This window comes from Acipenser ruthenus, chromosome 17, assembly GCF_902713425.1.
Source record: "Acipenser ruthenus chromosome 17, fAciRut3.2 maternal haplotype, whole genome shotgun sequence".
Taxonomy (NCBI): domain Eukaryota; kingdom Metazoa; phylum Chordata; class Actinopteri; order Acipenseriformes; family Acipenseridae; genus Acipenser; species Acipenser ruthenus.
In genome coordinates, this window is record NC_081205.1 from 25,975,782 (window position 1) to 25,999,278 (window position 23,497).

General features: G+C 34.7%; 2 protein-coding genes across 14 annotated transcripts in view; both read right to left on the reverse strand.

The window, feature by feature from the left end:
• Nucleotides 1-13,017, reverse strand: part of LOC117423468 (histone-lysine N-methyltransferase MECOM-like) — a 178,002-nt gene extending 164,985 nt beyond the window's left edge. For 6 of the 13 annotated variants that reach the window (XM_034928730.2, XM_034928724.2, XM_034928726.2 and 3 more), the window contains exon 1: nucleotides 12,030-12,420. In XM_034928730.2, coding sequence (XP_034784621.2) covers nucleotides 12,030-12,066 — 37 coding nt within the window. In that variant the 5' untranslated portion in view covers nucleotides 12,067-12,420. Of the gene's footprint in view, nucleotides 1-12,029; nucleotides 12,422-12,928 lie in introns of those variants that run through there. The other 7 variants (XM_034928727.2, XM_034928725.2, XM_034928720.2 and 4 more) reach the window with 3 other exon arrangements.
• A 6,981-nt stretch (nucleotides 13,018-19,998) lies between these two features.
• LOC117423352 (uncharacterized) lies at nucleotides 19,999-21,120 on the reverse strand. The gene has a single exon (XM_034038978.1). The coding sequence runs from the start codon at nucleotides 21,118-21,120 to the stop codon at nucleotides 19,999-20,001; it is 1,122 nt and encodes a 373-aa protein (XP_033894869.1).
• Nucleotides 21,121-23,497: the final 2,377 nt, after the last annotated feature.

Consider the following 23,497-nt stretch of genomic DNA (forward strand, 5'->3'; position numbering starts at 1 on the left):
AGAAGTTAATCAAGAGCTGCACAAATAGTTTCCTTCCACCCTCAGAAATCCCACTGCGGTGGAACAAATTGTTATCTGAAGTTTCACAAAGCAATTGTTCGATAATTCCTGTTTATGGCTCAAATCCAGCCTTTTAAAAAATGGTGTGCACTGCCAACACTTGAAATATTTCACAACAGAAGCTGAAAAAAGCATTAGCTGTCACTCAGTGGGTCAGCTGTGTAATAGCTGTGGTCCAGAAGGCCTGGCCTCTCACATAAACATCCAACTTGCTTACTGACACAAGCAAGATATAAGGGCTGTGTGAACCGCCGATACGCTGGCGAATTTACCGGTTCCGTCTGTCTAGGAAAAAGAAAGTGGAGAAGTGGTGCTCATAATTATTGACACGCTCTGTGTGTTTTTCTTTAAGGTAACCACGTTAATCAGTGATGGTAATACATCACAGTGAATGTTTTTATGTCTATGATGTGCTAAACAGGGTTTTTCATCATGCACAAGCAAATGTTCTCCATGTGCCCATGATAACAATCCAATGAAATCCCTGAGAAACAACGATTTTCAATCAGGAAACTGGTAAATTGTATCTTGTAGTTGATATTCATTGCAACTGGCAGCCAGATTTCCTCCCATGATGCAGCATGTAAAAATCACAGCACATACAGATTTGTATATGTTCCTTTTATACCTGTGAGCATCACTGAACAGAGCATTATATATATATATATATATATATATATATATATATATATATATATATATATAGTCCTTTGGATGAGACGTAAAACCCAGGTCCTATTGTAAGTGACTGCAGCAGTTGTTGATGCATAGTTCACCCCTTAGTTCTCTGTAAGTCACTTTGGAAAAAAGCGTCTGTATACATTATCTACAACAACTTAAGTGACCTGTTCAGAACCTAATGACTTAAACATAATAATATAAAGGCAGCACCTGTTGTAGCAGCGTGATCATAAGCACTCCCAAATTTACCAGAAACCTTAAGTGAAGCGGCTTCCTGCACTTAAAACTCAACCCCTTATTTTTGGAAAAACAGGCTGCTGCACTGTGGAAGGGTACACAATTTAACTGCCACTTTGTTTCGTATGATATACGGTATAGTTCTTGTATTTTTTTTTTGACAGCAACGGTTTTACTTGTGTTGAAAATCTTTGGCTCCCTGTACTTTCCATGGCTTTCCGCACAGCACTTACCTCGGTTTCACCTTCTCGTACTGGGCATGGCTCTTAATTGCTCCTTTGCAGAGAGATATATCACAGGATTCATCTCTATTGAAGATGCATACATGAAGCCAAACTCTTATCTCTTGCCAAGCATTTAATCAACTTTAAAGCATGCTTTGTTGTTGCTTTTGTAGGTTAAGTATGAGCCCTGTTTCAAATATTTTTCACAAACCTGCGCCAGGTTTTTGATTGAGCTGGGACCTCTCTGAAGGAGTTTGTTCCTTTGACTAACGATGCACGCGTCCGCTGTTAGACATAGAAACGTTTTGCACACTGAATTATAAAAGATTTTAAAACATGATAAACAACCACGACCTGTTGAATCCAGTTACATATTTTTTCACTTTTTTATGTTCAACAACAAAACAGAAGGCATTACTTTAACTTGTAGATCTGATTTCAGTAATATAAAGATCAGCTATTTATTTTTCCAAATTCAATAGGTAAGGTTAAATCAAATTGGGAAAGTTAAAGCACTGAGCTATCCTGTGAGCCTATATGGAAATGTGTGCGATGATTATATTTCTGGACCATTGAACCATTTAAGAGAACTGGCAACTGGCAATAAACCTGATATATAAAAACATGAGGATATTATTTGTCCAAAATTTTCTGTCACACATTATACTAAAAAATGTACATAAATAAAGGTCTTTAACAGTTACATAAGTGTTAGGGTTTTGTATGAAGGAGGAGATGATATGACTTTTTCTTTGATTCATTTTTCAGTAACACTTTACAACAAGTGGTATGAATTCAAATTTAATACATACTTATCAACTAAAGTACCATATCTTATTGAATGCAAATGAAGCTGGCATCAGCTAACAATTTATACAATTCTTCACTTATTCCCAACTGTAAACATTCACTACATGGCACAATACTGTCCTTTTTATCTATATTGTACAATAAAAGCCCCCTTTCCTACCTTAAAATGTTAACGCGTAAGTGTATATATATATACGCATTCCCACGTGTTGCTACAACTGTTTAAATAACATACCTGTAATTTTTCTTTTCATTGTTAACATCCTGACAACTTTTTACACTGATACCTTTAAAATGTGTTTCAAAGCTCTTTTCAAAATGGCCGCTCTAGTGCACTGGGGTTGAGAGATGTCCTCTAAGTCACTGCAGGTAGAGCCATTAAAAAAAAAAAAACCACAACAAGTGCTCTGGTTTTTCTGTTCCATACCACATCATGGATCCTTATTGCTGTTACCTGTTTAACAATGTGGGCAATAATTCTTGCACTATCAGTGCACTAGAGCGGCCATTTCGAAAAGAGCTTTGAAACAAGAGTTTAAAGTTATGTGTACAAAGTTGTCAGGATGTTAACAATGAAAAGAAAAATTACAGGTACGTTATTTAAACAGTTGTAACAACACGTGGGGACGTGTAACACTATATTTTTCGGAACCCCGCTACTTACTCTTTAAGGCCTGGTCATTGTTATTTATACTTAGCTTTTCCCAGTGGTAACCATACAAAGTTTCCCATGCAAAACTAAAGACCACTCCCAAGATAGTCAGACACCCTGTCTGGTTCAACACATTATCTTGACCCATTGACTTGGGCAGCTGAACTCTGTTAAGGTTTAGATCAACTTAATTTGTTATTGCATGGCTGTTTTGATTGGCACTGCAAGAAGGCGTTGTTTAGTCTGATTATTATCTGTCTAGCCAAACTACAGAGTTCCTTTATGAAACTGCAAACTGAAAGTATAAAAGATAATCTGGACCATATCTGACGTTATATTTAATAGTAAGTGAATTGAGCTCATTGGATATAATGGTACATTTGACACAATTGGAACTAAACTTTAAAATTCTAACCAAAACAAGCTCCATAATAATAAAAATTTTGGAACTAAATAAAGAAATAATATACAGTCAAAGGTCCAGTGATATCTTGGCAAGGACTGATGAAGACATTAATATGAGAAACTTTCAGAATCGTAAATATGGCAGCTTATAGTTTCATAGTGATAAGCTATTTTCCGTCATGATGGCTGCGATATTTTTATTATAGGACAGAGATTAATGAACGTATATCATATGCAGATTTGTACTTCTTCCCGAATGTGGCCAGCAGCTCTCTTTGTAGACTAAACTGACAATCACTGACCTAACATCAGATCATATCATTGGTGAACCATGGTTTCAGATATGTGCAAAACAAAGCTCCACACAATCCTTCAGAATGTTTTGATAGAAGGTCCCAGCTACCAAATCTCGTTCAGGCTAATCACCTTTTACTTCCAGGCTTCATTCACTTGGAATGTGTTACTTGACCACATTAACTGTTCTGCCAGCCTCAGGACATTTTTCTGTTGTGCTACCTGAAACTGGATTGTGTTGATTTAAGCTAACGCTGTTGATATGTGAGTGTAATGTAACAGCTTCAATCTGTTCTCCTTCTGTATGTAATAACAACCAACACACTTGAAACAAGATGGTTCCTCTCAAGTTCTCCTGGTGAAGTAATATGTATTTTTTATTTTAAACCACTGCTTACTTTCTACTATTGTGTTCAGTGTGTTTCTGTAACTTATAAGGTTGCACATACATTGTAAACAGGACACAGAGGTAGTCAGTAACAAAATGAAATTTGCATTGTTCTACTTGCTTGATACTGTTGTACAACACAGCATTGTTTAGGCTAATAGAAATAAACCTTTGGGTTATAATCTATTATTCTGGATTTTCATACACATTTTATAGTCTTTTTTGGCATTTTATTTACAAAGTATTCCAGGCCTGTGTGTGAGGCACTATAATGTTAAATAAATACTACACTATACATATAGATTCCTCAGTCGATACTGGTAAAGATACAGTTAAAAGCATGTAAGGAATTACTTGGTATTTACATATTAAGTGAGGCAGGACAACAGTTATTGTGCAAATTCGTTTTTTATTATTCAAAATATGAGATTGTCATTATGGACAGTTTGATGGTGTCCTCATTAACACAGGGATGAGACCGTCACTTCATAACTAACTGTCTATCCTCTCTACCTGCTTTACACTCTCCACACTAGACCTTCTGCGGGGGCTTGGACTGTGCTCAACATCCTACCTTAAACATGGCTGTAAGGGCCCAAGAGTCCTGCAGGGGAGAGACGATGGGGTGGTGAGTAATAAATGTGAAAAATATTGCAGGAGGTTGGGGTGTTAATGGCATGCTCCCTCATTATTTCACAATTCAATAACACACAAATTTGGTTTATTTACATCATGTCATGTTCAAAGTAAATTGTACATGTACAATACTCCACTTTATAAGTACCCTTTCCTAGTGTTCCTCGTGCCAATAACAAGGCAGCACTATATCCCATGTTACTTTTTTCAATTTCCTTTACATTTGCAATGATTCTGTTGCATCAATATTGAGGTTTAATCATTTAGACTACAGCTGCCTGCACTGTAGTTTTGTTTTCTAAAATCACTACTGATGCTGAATTCTGACTACCTGTTAAATTACCCATTGTCCACATTCCCAAAGGTGTGAGACTGTGGCCTTTAACACTACTGGCTTCACCTGCTCTATAGTAAGAATAGATGCAATACAGAGTAGTGGTGGGCAGCTGAAAATCTTTGCCTGGTTACTATGAGATGCTGCTAATACTGTGTATGGGATGTGTTCAGGAGCATTCCCCAGTTGATTAATGATCCAGAACATGTGAATAGAAATATCAAAACAATTGTGATTATGTTAAAGAAACGACATTGAAAGAATATGTACAGACACAGCTTTCATTATTACCTTAACGGGTGTAGATATGCTTGGAAACTAAATTAAGAATCTTTAAAAAGTCTAGTGTCAGACACAGAATTTGTAGAGCACAGCAAGTCATCTTAATCTGAAAGTACACCAATTGACCTAAAGAAGTTGATTTTACAACAGTAAAAACTTCTTTAAATCCCTCTGTTTTGAAGACTAAAAACTGTGCAATAATCCTGAATATTATGCAAAAAATGGTGCCGATCTGGGATTTTACTGTAAAAGCATAGACAAAACCACAAGCTGCAAGAGGCAGCTAGATATGACTATGTGGAAATTCTGACAAAATATGCTGAATCAGTGAAATGTTTATGACAGAGCTTCAGCCTGGACAATAACATAAGAATCTGCGGTCAAGTGATGGCATTCTAGAGAAGTCTAATAAACTGTATTTGTCAATAATAAATACATGATTTGAGTGAATATATTAGTTATATATGTTATTTTATTCAAACTCATGAATACTTTAACCAGCTCTATTGACATATGCAGTTTTCAGGCAATGCTCTTCATTGCATTTTATATCTTTAAGGATTAAGCATCTACAAAACTAAAGGGTAAGATATATTTTCTTTTAATCCAATATGATCATTTATCTTAAAATATTTACTACACTTTTGTTTCAGTGAAGAAAAAGACAACTCAGTGTTTTTTTTCTTTCAATCATGATTAATTAATACTAGTGTACAGAACAAGTATGGATTATTGTTTACTTATTTTGAATTTAATAGTGAATCACACGCTTGTTCAAATGTAATTACAGACACTTATTATAATTTGTTAACAAAAAAAAAGTTTGCAATGAAGTAAAAGCTTTAATCTGTCCGTTTTTATTTCTGGTAGCCAATGAACCAATAATGTGTGAATGTGTATTAAACAAAAGCAACATGTTAATTACAATGTCACTGTGAAGCAGTTTGGCTTGGGCTACAGGCATTTTTGTAAGTATATTTGTATGAGGACATAATAATATTTCGCCCACTCATGGTTTCCAATGCATTCCTGGAATAATTTCTCGGTCTCTATGTTGTACGAAATGTAGAGACTTCAAAGAAATTAACATCGTAATGGTCAGAAAATCAGACTTGCATATGATGCACAGTACAATAGATAAACATGGTTTGTTGTTTCAGAATACACCAATGTATTTCTATTAAACATTGAATTTAATAAAATAGGGGGAAAAAATCATAGTAAAAAAGTGCATCTTCAAATTGAAAATCAATAGAAAATACAATTTTTGTTCATATTACATTTTGTATCACTAATTTTAAAGTGTTAAATCTTTTGTTTTAAGTCTTTCATGAAGACCATGATCTCTGAAAGTCAGTAATATATTCTGATAATGTAAATATTTATAGTGTTACCATTAAAAACATGTCAACAGGACCGGGTCATGATGACACAGTGATTATATAAAGTTTAAATTAATTAGATGGATGTTTGTGTACCCCAGACCCTTATCTGAAATCAAACTAGAACAGCATAATAAAATAAAGAGTTGCATACAACTTCTGAAACAGCAGATCCTATCCAGACACACATTGTATTGATAAATTTGTGAGACCAGCTTAATGTCTGAACTAAAGAAGCCAAGAGATGTCACAAGTTTGTCTGGATCTTAGTCCCCTAAAGGCCATGGGGGGCCATTCGTGTGATGGATGAGAGTAGCTGTCTCGAGGGAAAGAAAAGACTAAGCATGTCAATGTCACTATTGAGCCAACCGCTCTGCTGATCCAGGCTTGGTCATTGACAGTCACTGCTTGTCAGGAAAGCTTGCAGGTGATGCGGTTTGCATTCTCATATACAATGCTGGCTTATAGCATGGAAAATGGCTGACAACATTAGTTTCTGCATCCCTAATGAACAAACATTATTCAACTCAACTGTGGGCCCCAATCCTGAGACGTTAGCTCAAATTGTAATTAAAGACTGGCTTTTGAAGAGTGTTTGTAATGAACTCTGTTCTTTATGCATCGCCATTGCTCTTTAAATGTAGTCTTAATTACAACTGTCAATTACATCAAATAAAATAGCATACAAACTGAAAGAATGCAGAAAACCAAAATGATTTGGGTAAAAGGGCAAAAACCGGATAATAACATTTTGCATTTCTCAGTTTAGATTCATAGACAGACCTGCTGATATACATGTTTGCAAGTGTGTGTATAATTGTGCTTTCTTTTTTTTAAATACAAACATAATTTTTGAACCAAAACCATTGGTGACTCTTTAACATTGCAGTCCTAACACATTTGTATACCAAACTTTGTGAGGCCGACCAAGCAGTAATGTTGCCATGCATAACAAAAACGATTGCCTAACTATCTGTCTCTGTTGATGCAACATCTTTTTAATATTGTTAGTGCTAGCCCTCACTTGTCTCACCTTTTAACTGGCCCAATCTATTAACTCTTTTGAATTCTGCTTATAATGAGCTATGACAGACAAACAGATGACACATGGCCCATTAAAAATGTAGATGTGCTCCTATGGAATGATCCCGTGACAGCTGTTGGGAATGTAAGCAAAGAACCTTGGTGTACCAATGTGTCTTAAACCAACTGCTAGAATAAACCTATATGTAAGTGTTGAATCAAATTAATTACTACAACAAAACTAGAAGTATGCTGTCAGCTTAATACAGCTTCCTTCCTGTCAGTTTTAATATTCCTGTAAGATGTTGTATTACATTCTTTTCTATACCCAAGTGAGCATTTTTGGGTGAAAGATGAACACTGCTGATGCCCATTTATGGCAGTAATGGCAAAAGCTGTTCCTGGCGTACAAACAAGGTATAGCAGAAAGAATGATTGAATATCTGTGGGACACTGAAAACAGAATGGCACTCACATAGACCTCCCCATAGAAATGATTTATACCAAACACAAGTGATTTTTTTGCCAAACTCACTTGCACAGTTAAACTTTGTTTTCATCTCTGATTAGTTATCATGTCACCAACAGCTATGGCCAAATATTTTGCATCAACCTATAGAATTAACTAATTTAACTTATATTGAATTACATACCGCTTTGTAGTTTTCCTTATATTTAACAAAAAACTGACAACATTTTAAAAATATGACATTTCAAAATCTAACATGAAATACTGTACTACAATTATGGCTTCCAGTAGACTTTTGCAATATCATTTTGTAGTTTCTTTGACTACATGATGTTAAATAAAATATCTAAATTGTCTACTGTGTTGCTCAAAAATATATATAATAAACATGTTATTGTATGTAGGTTTAACTATTGTATAAGATGGCCTCTAGTTACAGCTTTAAAGGAAAGAGGTGCAATAATTTTAAACATACGACACACAATGAGTTTATTTATTTAAAAAGTTGTTAAATGCAGTCTGGGAATTGAAATATTCCATGTTGATATTGTACAGAGCTGGCAAGGAGCCAGGTCCACTCCAGTCTCTAGAGAGGTCCAGCGGACAAGGAATTTAAAAGGTAGAAATCATTAGTTTACATCTTGAGCAAATAATAATCCTTAAATGTGCCTCAAATGATGCCTTATTCTCAGACTGTGAAGGGAGATTGCACAGTATGCATGAGAAGATTATAGGTTGTAACTGCCCTGTGAAATTGGATTTTAAGTGACTTGTTTTATTTTGGGGACTGACATGCATTCCATTTGCCGTGTTTTTTTTTTTAAATTTTATTGACTGTTATGCTTACGCTTATACAGGGATATTTCACAAACTGTGCATATATTGTAGTTACTGAAACATCACCATATATTCTACATCTCTTACAAATGCTCAACAAAGGAGTTGGGTTGAATCCAAACAACCGATTTAAAAATGACTTCACCATGTTTGTGTCCTTTTTATTTCACAAAATAAAATTGTGTAGGGAAGATGCTTTCTAACAATTTAAAACATAATACCATTGAAGGCATGGGTTCATTTGTAAACCATTTGTCTTTTTGCCCCATCCAAAAAAAAAGAAAATGTCAAAAACTGGATTACCTTTTCCAATGTAGCTCTAAACCCCAAATAGTGTATTTACTGATTACATTAAAATGAAATGACTTCTTGCTACACACCATGGTGCAAAAAGTCTTCAACTATTAATGTAAAAAATAACCTGAATACATTGCTTTCTGAACATATTTACACAAATTGCTACAGTACATTTTACAAAAAAGTGCATGTATTAAATATTGTGGACGCATAACTGCAGAGTATTCTGTGAGATGGCTGTTGTGCTGCATAACTAAATCGTCCAAAGTATTCGATCTTACTTACTACAGGGAAATGTGTGTAAGGAAGGTGGTGTAAATACCTGTCTGAATACACATACTTCCGCAAAGTTATGTTTTGCAAACAGTTAATTAACTTTGTTTTATTTGAAAGTTAATTTTTTCGCGCTGCATACAACGTTCAGCACATATTGCAAAGTTTTGACAAAGCAAACCCAGCAGCAAGAACGACAAAGACAAAGAGTGGTGCACAAACTCTAGAAAGTTTTACCTCGGGTGAATATATTTTCTAAATAATATCTAATTGTGTCAGTGGGTGCATGTTGATAGTATTTGATAGTAAAGTGAGTGCTAAAGTGACAACTGCAAACGATTTACTGTTAAATTCTTATAAACTCGGTTTTCGTCTTTAACACATTCATCAGGCGGCTGTGAATCGATACTTGAGAATTTTACCCCCCCTCACCCCCCTCCGACACACACACACACACACACACACACACACACACACACACACACCACAAATACATACTTTTTAGTATTCTTTTAGTGCATAAAAACGTATACACAACACATTGCCACAATAATTAAATAATACGTTAGTGTTTTACAAACTATATTTTAAAATGTGCATTTTCCTAAGTGGTATGCAAAACTACTAAAAGGTACTCAATAATCTATACAACATCACGCACATACATACATCATCAGCAGGTAGTACAAACATTGCCTGATATGCTAGTTACAGTTTGCACTTGTTACTTTTTGGTGTTGCGAAAAAATATGCTATTTACAAATTATTAAATATGTACGTTACAGCATCTTAAATATAGCTGCTTTTATTTGTATTTTAAATACATGTTTTATAGATCAAGTATTGACAATAATAATAATAATAATAATAATAATAATAATAATAATAATAATAATAATAATAATAATAATTTATCTATGAAGTTTGAATTACTGCAGATGCGGGCTAAGCACGCACATTGATAAATTATTTAAGGTTTACCCGCGTAAAAAAGGCACAATCGACATTTCCAAGCCATAAGAATATAGAATTGTTGGGTATAAATGTAACATAAGAATATACAGTGTGCAATATAAAAGTTGTGCACAAAACAAGTAATATAAACAACCCTGGTCAAGTTCAAGGTAAATAACTTTAGTGTCATCGGTCCCTTTGTTATGTGCCGTGTGTGTGACCTAGTATTTGAGGGAAAAGGAGCTATTTCAAAATACAAAATTTTTTGGAATAGTTTCCTTTATGTCTGCATCTGAACTGAATTGCTGTAAAACATTACCAGTACAAGCGTAACACATATGAATGGACTTTTAGTTTTAGGCGTAAAAAGCACAGGGATGAAATATTAAATATATTTGTTTAAGTTTCTAAAAATAAGAAGAAGAAGAAGAATTAAATGTGATGCATTACGAGGTGGATTAAATGCATGATATTTGAAAAAAAACTCGCCATAGAACAAATCATATTATTGGGGTTGACAGGATACGACGTCCCTGCCTGCATAAAAAATAAAGACATGAGGAAAACGGTGTAATGGAGTCAAAATGATCCTGTATTTACCAATATCTGCTGGAGAACTGCCTGAAATTACAGCATTTACATAAACTTCAACACATTGGGGTGAGAGATTTCGAAACAAACTTTAAACATTCTCGGTTATTATTATTATTATTATTATTATTATTATTATTATTATTATTATTATTATTATTATTATCTCTGTAATTTTTTTTTACTGTTAGCGCTGCAGGCATTCATTATCCCTTATGTTGCTAATTAATTATTATTAAAGACAGGGTCAGTAGTCGGTCCTACGGTTTAAATCCAAGTAAACAGTCCTACTCCAGTCTGACATTCCACTAGCCTAGTTCACAACTTTTACAGACCCTGCTGTCCTGCAGCTTAAATCAGAGAAAAACACTCAATTTACAAAGATGTATTACAAAGATTTCTAAAACCGAATTATAGCATTAAATGACCACTTGTTGCATAATAAAACAATTATCACAAAGCACTCTGCAGAAAAATACACCGAACGCAAATATATTATAAAACCACTTTAAAAATACTCACAGTGTGACAATGTTGCATGGAAAATACAGTCGCTGAAACATGCTTTTATGAGTAAAGACGATTATTTTCTATAGCACATAAACAATCTAAGAGCTGTTTTTTTTTTTCTGTAATACCAGTACGAGCAACATTTCAACGACAGAAATCACCCAGATTTGCTCTTTTTCACTTACATTGGTAAAGTGCATGGTATAATATAAACTCGTCATTCCTTTTCGGGATCTTTTGCTTTCTCTAAGCCCACCTGCCTTTTCAATGTTGCTGCTGCAAATTAGAGTGACCAGAACTGAGCGTATATTTAACAGCGAAGTCCACGGGCTGGACCGTGAAGTTAAGCGACAGCGCCCACTACATGCAAAGCAAAACTGTTCACAGCTCGTTCTGTGTTTAAGTTACTTCTTTTTTTTTCCAACTTTTTCAAACTCATTTTGCTAATATTAGCTTGTGGTATTACAGGACTCCTTTCAACAAAACCAGCGAGCCCGATGCCATTTCAATGAACTTTCCCTTTTATTTTTGCAAGGTTACTCTACGTGGAGCGAGGAAAGGTCAGTTCTAGTGACAGTAATGTAAAGAATACAGGTTGTTACTAGATGTGAAAACATTGATAACACATAACAGATACCCATGTACAAGATGGCAGTTTGCAAAAGGCATAGAAAGGGATATTGCACCTACTTGTGGTCAGTTTTCTTGCCCTGCCTTTGGACCTCATGATGCCAGTCTTTCGGCGTGGGTTTGTTTGATTTTTCTTGGATCTTTTCCTCCTTTTTCTTTTTTCTCTGTCTTTCTCTCTGTTTCTCAATCCAGACTCGCTATCTCTGCAGCATTGTCAGTTTGGACACCTTCGCACATGCGCACTGCCAAACTGCCAGCACCGCCAAAAAAGTTTGGAGCGATTTATCACTTGATATTACTGATCTTGTCACATGGCAATCGAGGAGAGATCTGCTTTTGCTTCAGATCTTGAAAGATCAGCGAGCCAGAAATAAAAGCGTGTTCTAAACCCAGATCTACGGAGAGTGAGAGACAGTAATAATAATAAACTGTTCTCAAGCAGCTATGATACATACTTCTGTGGAAGGTACATTACATAAATGTTACACAGTTTCATTAAACGAACTATGTTAAATGTTTTAATTTCTTATTTATTACCATGAAGCTTTTATTTTCAAAGCACATTGGTTAAATTATTTACTCCCCCCCTCCCCCGCACTATAAAAAAAGGGGGGGGGGGGGGCAAAAACATCCTACATCACAGATCCCCTATTAAAGTGTAGGTTGCAGATGGTCACGATTCTTTAGTTCATAAATAAAGTATTTTATTTCTGTATTTGTATTTTTGTATTGTAATATTTCTTGGCTAGGTCTCACTTGCAAAAGAGATTAAGATATTTTAATCTCAATGTGATTTCCTAGTAAAATAAAGGTTTATTACTCCTACGACTACTACTACTACTACTGCTACTACTACTACTACTACTACTACTACTACTACTAATAATAATAATAATAATAATAATAATAATAATAATAATAATAATAATAATAATAGTTTGAAGTAATGTGATGCTTACCGAGTTGTTGGGGTAAAAATAAAATTTCCTTTCCTTAAGTGACGCCCCTAAACCCGAAAATGTTGCGTTTGTGTAAAAAATGCCCCGCTTGTAAGCTCTTCAAAAAGAAATGTATCGCTGTCACGTCATGATGTATTCGTTAAAGTATTTTAGTCTTAATCGGAAATTACAGTGCTAGAGAAAAAGAAAAGTCCTGATTTGTACATTTGATGGGACTCCCCTTAAAAGTGCACTATGCCAATTGTGTTACTGTCCAATTCCAAATAACATTTGGCCAGATGTTCCAAAATAAACCGTAAGTGTGGAACAGGCTTGCACGATAGCCTGATTACAGTATTTACCTGAAGGGACACGTACACAGTTGCACTGCTAAAATCCTAGCAAGTTAGCCTATTGATTAATTAGCCTATTGAAACCCATAAGCTATTAATATGTCAAATAAAGTGGGTCAGGTCGTTAAATGTTCAATGGATTATTATTGTTGGTCTTTTCTGAAAGAGAGCGTACACATATCTGTATAATACGATTAGCCTAAATCAAAAAGCAAAATATTATTTAAAGCCTATGCTATTACACAACACACAGTTTTGACGTTATCTACGCTACCTTAAACTAAACTCTGCCAAATAAATAAATAATAATACGATTGACGTTTGTGATGTATTCTAGGCTTATTATTAAAACACAGCTAGGCCTATCTAGAATTTATTTTTCTGAACGGGTGTTTACATTTATGTCTGATCTGGTCAGATCGCTGCGTTTGTGGTATAGTTTCTGGTCCCCAAAGGACCAGATGAGGTTAACTAACCGTCTCGTCATCTTGGTAGACGGACACACAGCCATGGGACTGGGTACTGGGCGCTTTTCCTGTGAAATTACATATGTATCGGCTGTTGTCTTGGTTTACCTTTCACACCATAATACATAACGATGAATAATAATCATATTCTAGAATGAAAGGCAGATGTTGCGTTTAGGTATTCAAAAAGAAGAAAGTATAATTTAACTATAAAGTTGCAAATACACAATATTTTCTGAGAGAACGTTATCAGTGTATTTAGAAGCTTCGGTTTCAATGATCTATTTAGGGATATTGCATGAGCTTTTCATTTCTGCAACTTTGTGTCATTTACCATGTCCAATGGATTTAAGAAGTACATTATAATTTCACATGCAGAAAAAAAAAAACATAATTAAGAAATAAATCATCTCCATTGAAGCAAAAGGTCATTTAGAACGGGTCAACTCGTTTAAGAACTGCTGAAGTCTCACGCACAATTTCTGAAATGGTCGAGCTTAACTTGACCGATAATTATCAGAACCATTTCCTGTACAATTTATTATTATTATTATTATTATTATTATTATTATTATTATTATTATTATTATTATTATTATTATTATTATTCAATTTGCTCGCAAAGTTGCTCTGAATAGATATATAGAATACATAGAATACAAATACGTTACATAAAATATATGTTGTAATGTCACGTTTAAAATACCTAATCAAAGTTGTTTAAATATTTTACAAAAAAAACATACAGTGTCAGTTGATCTTTACGCGTAAAATATTAGGTGTTAGGGTATATTGCTATTTAATAAATAGCCTATATATATATATATATATATATATATATATATATATATATATATATATATATATATATATATATATATATATATATATAGACATTTAACAGGAAATGTTCGCTTCCACGTATTGTCCTGTAACAAGTGCATGGGTATCTGAACAACTCTAACCTCCTATATCTGGTTGCTATGCTGCTATTGTCTTTGTGCAGTGAACTTTGCATCATGCCATTCAGAGCCAACAAACATACTCCAGCAAGATTAATTTAACCATTGTACAGCAGTTAAAACACATATCCAAATACTCGACGTAAACTGTGCAGTTAAAAATGAAACCCGGGTGCATGAAAAAAGTAGACAGAAATCATATTGAACAGTTTTCTTGATTCAGTCTAACAGCTATGAGCTCAATTACCCTAAATGTAAACCGTTTTCATTCATTGCAATAACTCACTGTTATGGTCACTATTTTCAAAATACATAGGCCTACTTTACTATGATATGCTGACCTCGGTAGCTTGAAATGGCAGGGCTGAGGAAAGCAGAAAGATCTATCTAGCCCCTTGGGCTGTAATTATTAGAAATTAATTGGGTTCAAGACCCAGGCTAGTATAGCTAAATTAATAGCCTTCTTACAGTTCATATTTAAACCCTGTCCAAATGGAAAACATGAAATTTAATTTTAGTCTAATAACGTCTGTTTTTATAATGCAGCAAACGATGTACGAGATAAAATATCGTGTTTTTTGTTTTTTTTTTACTGACAGTTAAGCTGTGTTGCGTGATTTCTGTTATTTGGGGGTTATTTAGGGGTTAAAATAAAAACACATCTTGTATACTTGGAGCTGTCGTTCCACCGGAGTAAAAGTGAAAAGGGAGCCTCCGGCGAAAGGAAATTACCGCAAGCCCGTGTGACCTTTGAGAGAGGTAATCAATCAAATGATCAACAGGGATATTTATCAATGATCTATAAGGCTACTTTACAACGTACAAAAAAGAAAAGAAAAGAAAATGTGATAAATAAGAGAGAAATAAGATTGCCTCAAAAGCCATAAACCTTTATTTTGAATAATCATAATAAAAAACAAACAAACAAACAGAAACATTTTAAATCGATCGTTTTTAAATCTTTTTTTTTTTTTTTGGTATTGTTATTTTAATCCAGAATTCTGTCTCATATTAATGTTTGTTTGTAGTCTACAATAAAACCGGGTGTTCTTCGGTTATTTCATTTAGCGTATTGCACTTTTTTAACGCGAAAATCATGTTTTGGTCCACAAAAAGAAGCAGATATACAAAAATAGAAAAGCAAAACATATATTCAAATTCTTACCGGAACATTTAAATACAGACTGATTTATTCCTAAATGTAAAATCAATCATGGTGTAATTATATGCTTTAAGACGCTATAAACATTGCCTTCTTAACTCTTTGTGTGATCTTTGTTTTATTATACACACTTTTGACCGGTTCCAATCTGTCAGTTAATTGGCTTAAAAGAACATTTTACAACTTTTTTTGCAAATATATTATCTGTTTCGCCTGATAACACACTGCAGAATGTGTAACAGTGTTGCACTCTTGTAGAAGTTTAGCAAAATGTAACGCTATGTGAAGGAAAAAAACAGATGGCTTTTGTTCCTTTTGTTATGGGTAACGAGCGTCCTCCGGTGGACAATATCTGCAATTGATATTATTGTGGGACATTCTATTATTATTTTGACTTCAGTTGTTTCTGCACTATAAATTATAAAGTATTTAATGGTATTACTATAAGAATTATTTTCCTGAAAGACCATATAAAGTGTGATTTTTTTTCTTCAAAGTATTGCTTTCATTTAGACCAATACAGAATATATTCGAATTTAATCATTTTTACACATGCGTTTATTGACTAGATTGTTAAGACTCCAGTGAACATCAACATGATGGCTGCTGTGGTCTAGCCCTTGAAAAAGTCACAGAGACCGAGCAACCATCGCAGGCCCTCTATCAACGTCTCTCGGATCTGTTGTCTTGCTCAGGTCCGTTGTTTTGACTTGTAATAAGGAGATGCAGCTGTTATGATTACAAAATACAAAACAGACATCAAATTGCATAGCGCATGAACTGGTCATGTGTGGGATGGACAGTCCATTCAAGCAACTTGGTGTATTTAATCTTTATTCTCTAACCCCTGTATGAAATATTTTATCTTGAAGATGAATTCCACCTGTAGCTAAACATTGTACTAATAGAGACGTTATTGATATAGAATTGATCAATACATGGTTCCAGAAAACAAAAAGTACATGAGTTGACATTCAAACAGTGAACATCTCATTTTAGCAGATGAAGAATGTATATGGTATGTATATTTTATAAAATAAACAAAAAGTTTCCCACCCAATGTCTACAGTGTGTGCAGAAGGGGATGTGACCCGTGCTGCTATGATAGTTTCATAGCTGAATCACAAGTGCTCACCCATAATAACAGCCTTGAAGCATTGTGACTTGAAAATCAGGTATAATCACATCCATTTAATGGACCAACAGGAAATTAAAGTCACTGATGTTTCGATAGGAACAATGAAATTCAAGTGCTGCCTGTAAATTGCAGAGAATACATTAAAAGCAAAGTAACATTCACAGTGGGTTGTGTGTTAAATACATCTTCCTCTTCCCAGCACTTGAATGAATGTATGGCCGTGTGGTATGTTCCATTATTTTAAGCTACATACAGGACACATATTTCTCCTTTATGTTCCTCACTGAAGAGCAAAATCTGCAAACATACTCGTTTATGCACTGCCAAATACCTGCAACTTTTCCAGAAAAAAAAGTTTTACCAATGGATTATTTAACTATCAAAAAGTAATAGGCTATTGTTCAGATAAAACCACACTCTGATCTCTGTTTGGAAATTACAATAAGCAGTACTATCATTTTAAGAATGCATCCTTCTGACCCACTGTGTCAGCACTGCTTATAGAGGGACAGGTGTCACATGGTCAATATCAATGTGACATTTTGAGATAAATCTGTCCATATGAATTTGATTCCAATAACCCTTTTGTGAAATCAGATATTAAATCATAAACATGTTTGGATTGTGTAGATAATTAATTGAGTATTCAGAATTACCACACGATCCAATGGATCAACTAGCACCCCACACTGCTCATTAAATATTAGTGACTTGAAAATATATAAAAAGCTATAAAACAAACTCCATTGGGTTACATGGAGATAACCCACACCCTGTCATGCTTTAGTGCTTAATTAACATAAGGAATATCTCCATATGCATGTAAATGATCTCCAGTCATGTGCTGCAATGTTCCAGCCCTGTTACATTTGTCATACAAGTGTTTTGCATTACTTATTCACATGAGATACTTACTGAATGTGTGGCATATCGTTTTCAATTCCTTCATGTCTGGCAGTGTTCATCAATTGCATACTTTCAAGAAAATAACTTTGCATGGTTGTATGGATAGGCACTGTAGAAAACACCTCTGATCCCCAGTGCCAAAAATGAGTGAGCGATAAGGTAGAACAACATGAACCACATGGGCATTATTTTACTCTGTGACAGGGATTTCACTACCTGGATCCAAACTCAAATGTGCAATACTGGTACAAGATGTATACTTTCATAATACACAATCAAGACATATGTGACAAAAAGTAGTGCAAGTAAAGAATGGCATTTAGTCTCCACCTACTGGTGGAAAAAATATTATCAATTGAAAATATTTGTCTACAGGGTGTCCACAAAGTCCTGATAATTGTATTTAGACATAGTTAATTGTATTCAGTACAAGTATTTAACTATTTTTAGAAGTCCAGAGGATCGGTGTAAGCGTCATCATTTTCATGTAAGATAATGATCTGTCGCCATGTTTGGTGCAAAATCTTCCTTAACATGGATGGAGTGATGAGGCCAAATGCATCACTGACAGCTCGTTTCAGCTCAACTCACCTGCAACAGAAAATACAAGTTTGTTGTAAGAAAAACATGAGGGTAACAGGACTTTGTGGGCACACTGTGCAGAAAAATCATCAGCTGTACATTATGGTGAAGCCTGTGGAACCAGACAGTAAATCAGCCAACTGAATAGTGTAGTAATAGATCTCAACAAAGCCTACACAAGGCTACCTTTTTTTTTATATAGTTTGTTTAAATTTTCATGAGAATACTTAACATCTGAATTGCATGTGCTATCTTCCAAACAGCATTTCCACTTAACTAGAGCCCCGTGAAAATCTTTTTATGTTTTATAATTTTTTGTTTTATTTTTCACAAATGTTGTATATCAATAATAGTATAGTATACATCATGTTTTAACTAAATACATCATTTTTATTAAACATTATCCACTTTATTTTTACATTCTGACATAAACAGACCTCGCACAGAAAAATAATTTAGTTACCATATTTTAAAACTGTATGTTAAACTGAATGTCAAATACTACTGCACTATAAACATCAAGTCTAGTGCACTTATTGGAAATGAATCGAAAATCTGCTCTCTGTAAACAATTAGAATAAATAGCAAAATAAACTGATGGTAGTGTGTGTTTTTTCTCAGATAAATACTAAATGCCTCTACCTTTGCATGTTACATTTTTGGTAACGGTTTTAAGTGGCATTGCACATGTTACAACAGTATAGGTTTAATGCCCCTTTGAGAACAGCATTACTAAATTGTTATTCTGTCTACCAACAAGATGACCAATTTCTTAATGTCCTCTAGTGGTATCATGGAGATACTACAAACTAGAGCAGAATGATGGTGCTCATTCTAGTATTTAATGTACATGTGTACAGTAAAGAACATAAAAATGAAATGCAAATAATTAAATTTGCAACATCAAAACTGTACATTTTCCATTTTGGTAACCACCTGTTTGAAACTAGATGTAAAAATAACAAACATTTTTTGTAATTTATGACTGTGCTAATCAAATCCAAGTGAAAAGGGAAAATACAAAATCTAAATCTGAATACATACACATGGTTTAATATAGTAATATCTGCACACATAAAGCAATATCATATTGTTAAATAATCAATGTAATTGTAATACTTGTCCACTTCTTTACCCTCTGGCACTGCCTGCATTATTATCTTGTATTGGCAAATAATAATATGTGTGTCTTAATAATATTGTTCTGCAACCACAGATGTCTCAATAATGTATGTAACTCTATCGTTCTTATGTCTGTACATTCATCTTTACATTGTTTTTGAAAAATACATTATACAAAAAACAAGCAAATAGGACTGGAATGCAGAGATAAAACTCTGAAGAACTCTCTGAAGACAACCTTTAAAACCATAACTGATTTGGTTTTAGATGGAAACACCCATATCTTACTATCTTGTTTCTCGTGTTGTCAATATTGTATAAAGTTATGGATTTGCCAGAAATGAAAGACAGAAATTATGTGTCCTCACATAACGCTTTTATTTGTACTAATTTCGATTTTTAGAAGCACTTTCTATGCACAATGTTAGACCCGACTTCTTTAAACTCAGCAGGGGTGATCCACATCTGACCGAACGAGGAGAGCGAAGACAGAATCGAGCCTCCCATCCAAACGGATATTTTCCTTTCAGGTGGGGCAAACACCTTGACTGGAGTCCCAGCGGGAACCATTAAGGTCATCTCTTTGGCTATCCGAGCATCCATGCCTTCGAAGAGACTGGATCCGCCTGATAGAATAACGTTGCTATAGAGAGTGGTTCTTAGATCGATGTCACATTTCATGATGGTGTTGAATAAGAGTTTATCAATCCCGGGCGCTTCCATTCCGATGTTGGACGGTTGGAAGAGAGTTTCGGGGGTCCTGAACGTCTGGTTGTGCACCTGAATCACCTTCCCATCTGGAAGTTTGTAATCTTTTGCACAGTCTGCTTTTGATTTGGCCATCTCGGCCGCTATGTCCACCGCGACATAGCAAATCTTCTCCTTGATCTCTCTCACGATTTCCTTTTCAGCAGTGCTCACAAATGTGACCCCGCTTTCTGTCAGAATCCTCATTAGATAATCCGTCAGATCCCTGCCGGCCAAATCCAACCTCAATACTGCGTGGGGCAGGCAGTAACCTTCATAGATGGGTACAGTGTGGGTAACACCATCTCCAGAGTCCATTACGCACCCAGAGGTGCGTCCAGACGCATAAAGAGCAAGCACGGCTTGGATTGCCACATAAAACGCGGGTACCTGGAAGTTTTCAAAGAGAACAGAACACATCTTTTCCCTGTTGGTCAAAGGGTTAAGTGGGGCTTCTGTCAGAATAGCAGGTCTTTCAGTAGATTTAATCTTCAAGTCATTGTCGTAGACATTTTTCCAGATCTTCTCCATGTCATCCCAAGATAAGACAACACCGTGCTCCACTGGGTATTTTATTGATAGAATACCCCTCTTCTGCTGTGCCTCTTCTCCAACGTAATAGTCCTTCTGCCCCGCACCAATCATCATCGATTTGGCTTTAGCCCTACCAATCACATTGGTGTATATAAATCTAGGTTCTTTATCGCCTGCAAGTCCAATTTTGATCAGACCCGATCCGTTGTCGATTACCACTGCTGGTTGCAAGTCTCCCATTTTCGAAGTGTTTTGTAAATCTTTAATTTAAAAAAAAAAATCGAATTAAGTAGCTTTAGTTAGATGCACATCTTAGCCCCGACATAACTGAAGCTTTCGTTTTTCAACAAATGTTTGCATCTTGATATTACATTTACGATGATATGTTTAGTTTGTGAGACAACAATCAACAACCTGCAACATCCTTACGTCACCACACTGATTTCACAAGATGTGACCACAACCATAGGCTACATTTTATTTATTTTTTTTAATGGAGGTGTTCTGATTGATTTAGGAACTGAACCACATTATTACTTTCTTAACAATATAATGCGCAACATTCGAAGTTTCAGGTTGGCATTTATAATTACATTATGAAATAAACATTTAATTTGATAAAATAAAATGTACATTATTATGTTATCATAACTTTTTATTCATATTATTTCAAATATCTAACAAGACGGTTTTTTGTCAAGGAAGACGGGTTTTTTTACATTTAATCTCTTTGGTTATTTATTTATGCTGTGCTGTGCGGGTTTGATGATTAAATGGATTTCTTGTAGGTCTTCACTTGACATTACTTTTTCCGTGCTTCTTTCTGAGGTGGGTCACACATTTAATTGCCATTAGTATCCTGTAGGTGGAGCTGTTCGCCATATTAAAATAAATAAGTCAAGACTATAGCATATTTTAAATAAATAAATAAATAAATAAATAAATAAATAAATTAAAAAATAAATAAAATAATAATAAAACAAAACAAAAAACCCCTATGTAAATGACTTAGTACGTTTGTAGAGATAACTTAATAAGCTTAATTTTGTTTATGTCAATATGTGCATTAGCTGTTTAATTAATAGGGATTACCAATTTGTGTATATTCTTTACTAGGGATCAATCTGGTTTACAAATTACGTCTTAACTAGATTTACTTTGAACGCCTTACTTTGGCACAGAGTTTGAATATAATGTGGTGTGATGTGAGCTATTGAGGGAAATGGAATCTTCCAAGCGTGCCCCAACATGAAACTGTAGTCTTCTGGGATCCCTGTAACCAGGCTCACCAACAGAGTTTATTCTGCAAAAATCAGGTGATCATCCTGTGTGTTTCAAAGACAGAGCTACAAATGCCATGGCCATTTTATGATGCTCTGATTTCTGTTGCTGTAGTAAGTTAGGAAAATTATAATCATCATGGCTGTATAACAATCCCATCACTGATGAACATACAAGTATGCATTTCAGTTTGATCTACACCAGCCATTATATTCCTGCCATATTGACTGATCTCAGTCCAGTTGAGGCCCTATAGGATCATCTTAGTTGTTGTCTCTAGGGATCCCTGGTGACTCTTTAAGTACTGCAAAATCCAAGGTAAGATGAACAATCCATAATAGACACCCTCCAACACCTTTTAGCCTCCAAACCCAACTTGCAAAGTGATGACCGCAGGTTTTATCTATAGCTTCATTTAGCAGAGTCGCTTGGCAGTTACATTGCTGTTACAATTTGACACTGAAAAGTGTTGCTAAACTTACGCTCTTCCCTTGCACTTTATGTAATATGGATCCAGTCTCTTCGAAGGCATGGAAGCTCGGATAGCCAAAGAGATGACCTTATTGGTTCCCGCTGGGACTCCAGTCAAGGTGTTTGCCCCACCTGAAAGGAAAATATCCGTTTGGATGGGAGGCTCGATTCTGTCTTCGCTCTCCTCGTTCGGTCAGATGTGGATCACCCCTGCTGAGTTTAAAGAAGTCGGGTCTAACATTGTGCATAGAAAGTGCTTCTAAAAATCGAAATTAGTACAAATAAAAGCGTTATGTGAGGACACATCATTTCTGTCTTTCATTTCTGGCAAATCCATAACTTTATACAATATTGACAACACGAGAAACAAGATAGTAAGATATGGGTGTTTCCATCTAAAACCAAATCAGTTATGGTTTTAAAGGTTGTCTTCAGAGAGTTCTTCAGAGTTTTATCTCTGCATTCCAGTCCTATTTGCTTGTTTTTTGTATAATGTATTTTTCAAAAACAATGTAAAGATAAATGTACAGACATAAGAACGATAGAGTTACATACATTATTGAGACATCTGTGGTTGCAGAACAATATTATTAAAACACACATATTATTATTTGCCAATACAAGATAATAATGCAGGCAGTGGCAGAGGGTAAAGAAGTGGACAAGTATTACAATTACATTGATTATTTAACAATATGATATTGCTTTATGTGTACAGATATTACTATATTAAACCATGTGTATGTATTCAGATTTAGATTTTGTATTTTCCCTTTTCACTTGGACTGTGCATTGTGTAATAATATATATATATATATATATATATATATATATATATATATATATATATATATAATGCAGTGGA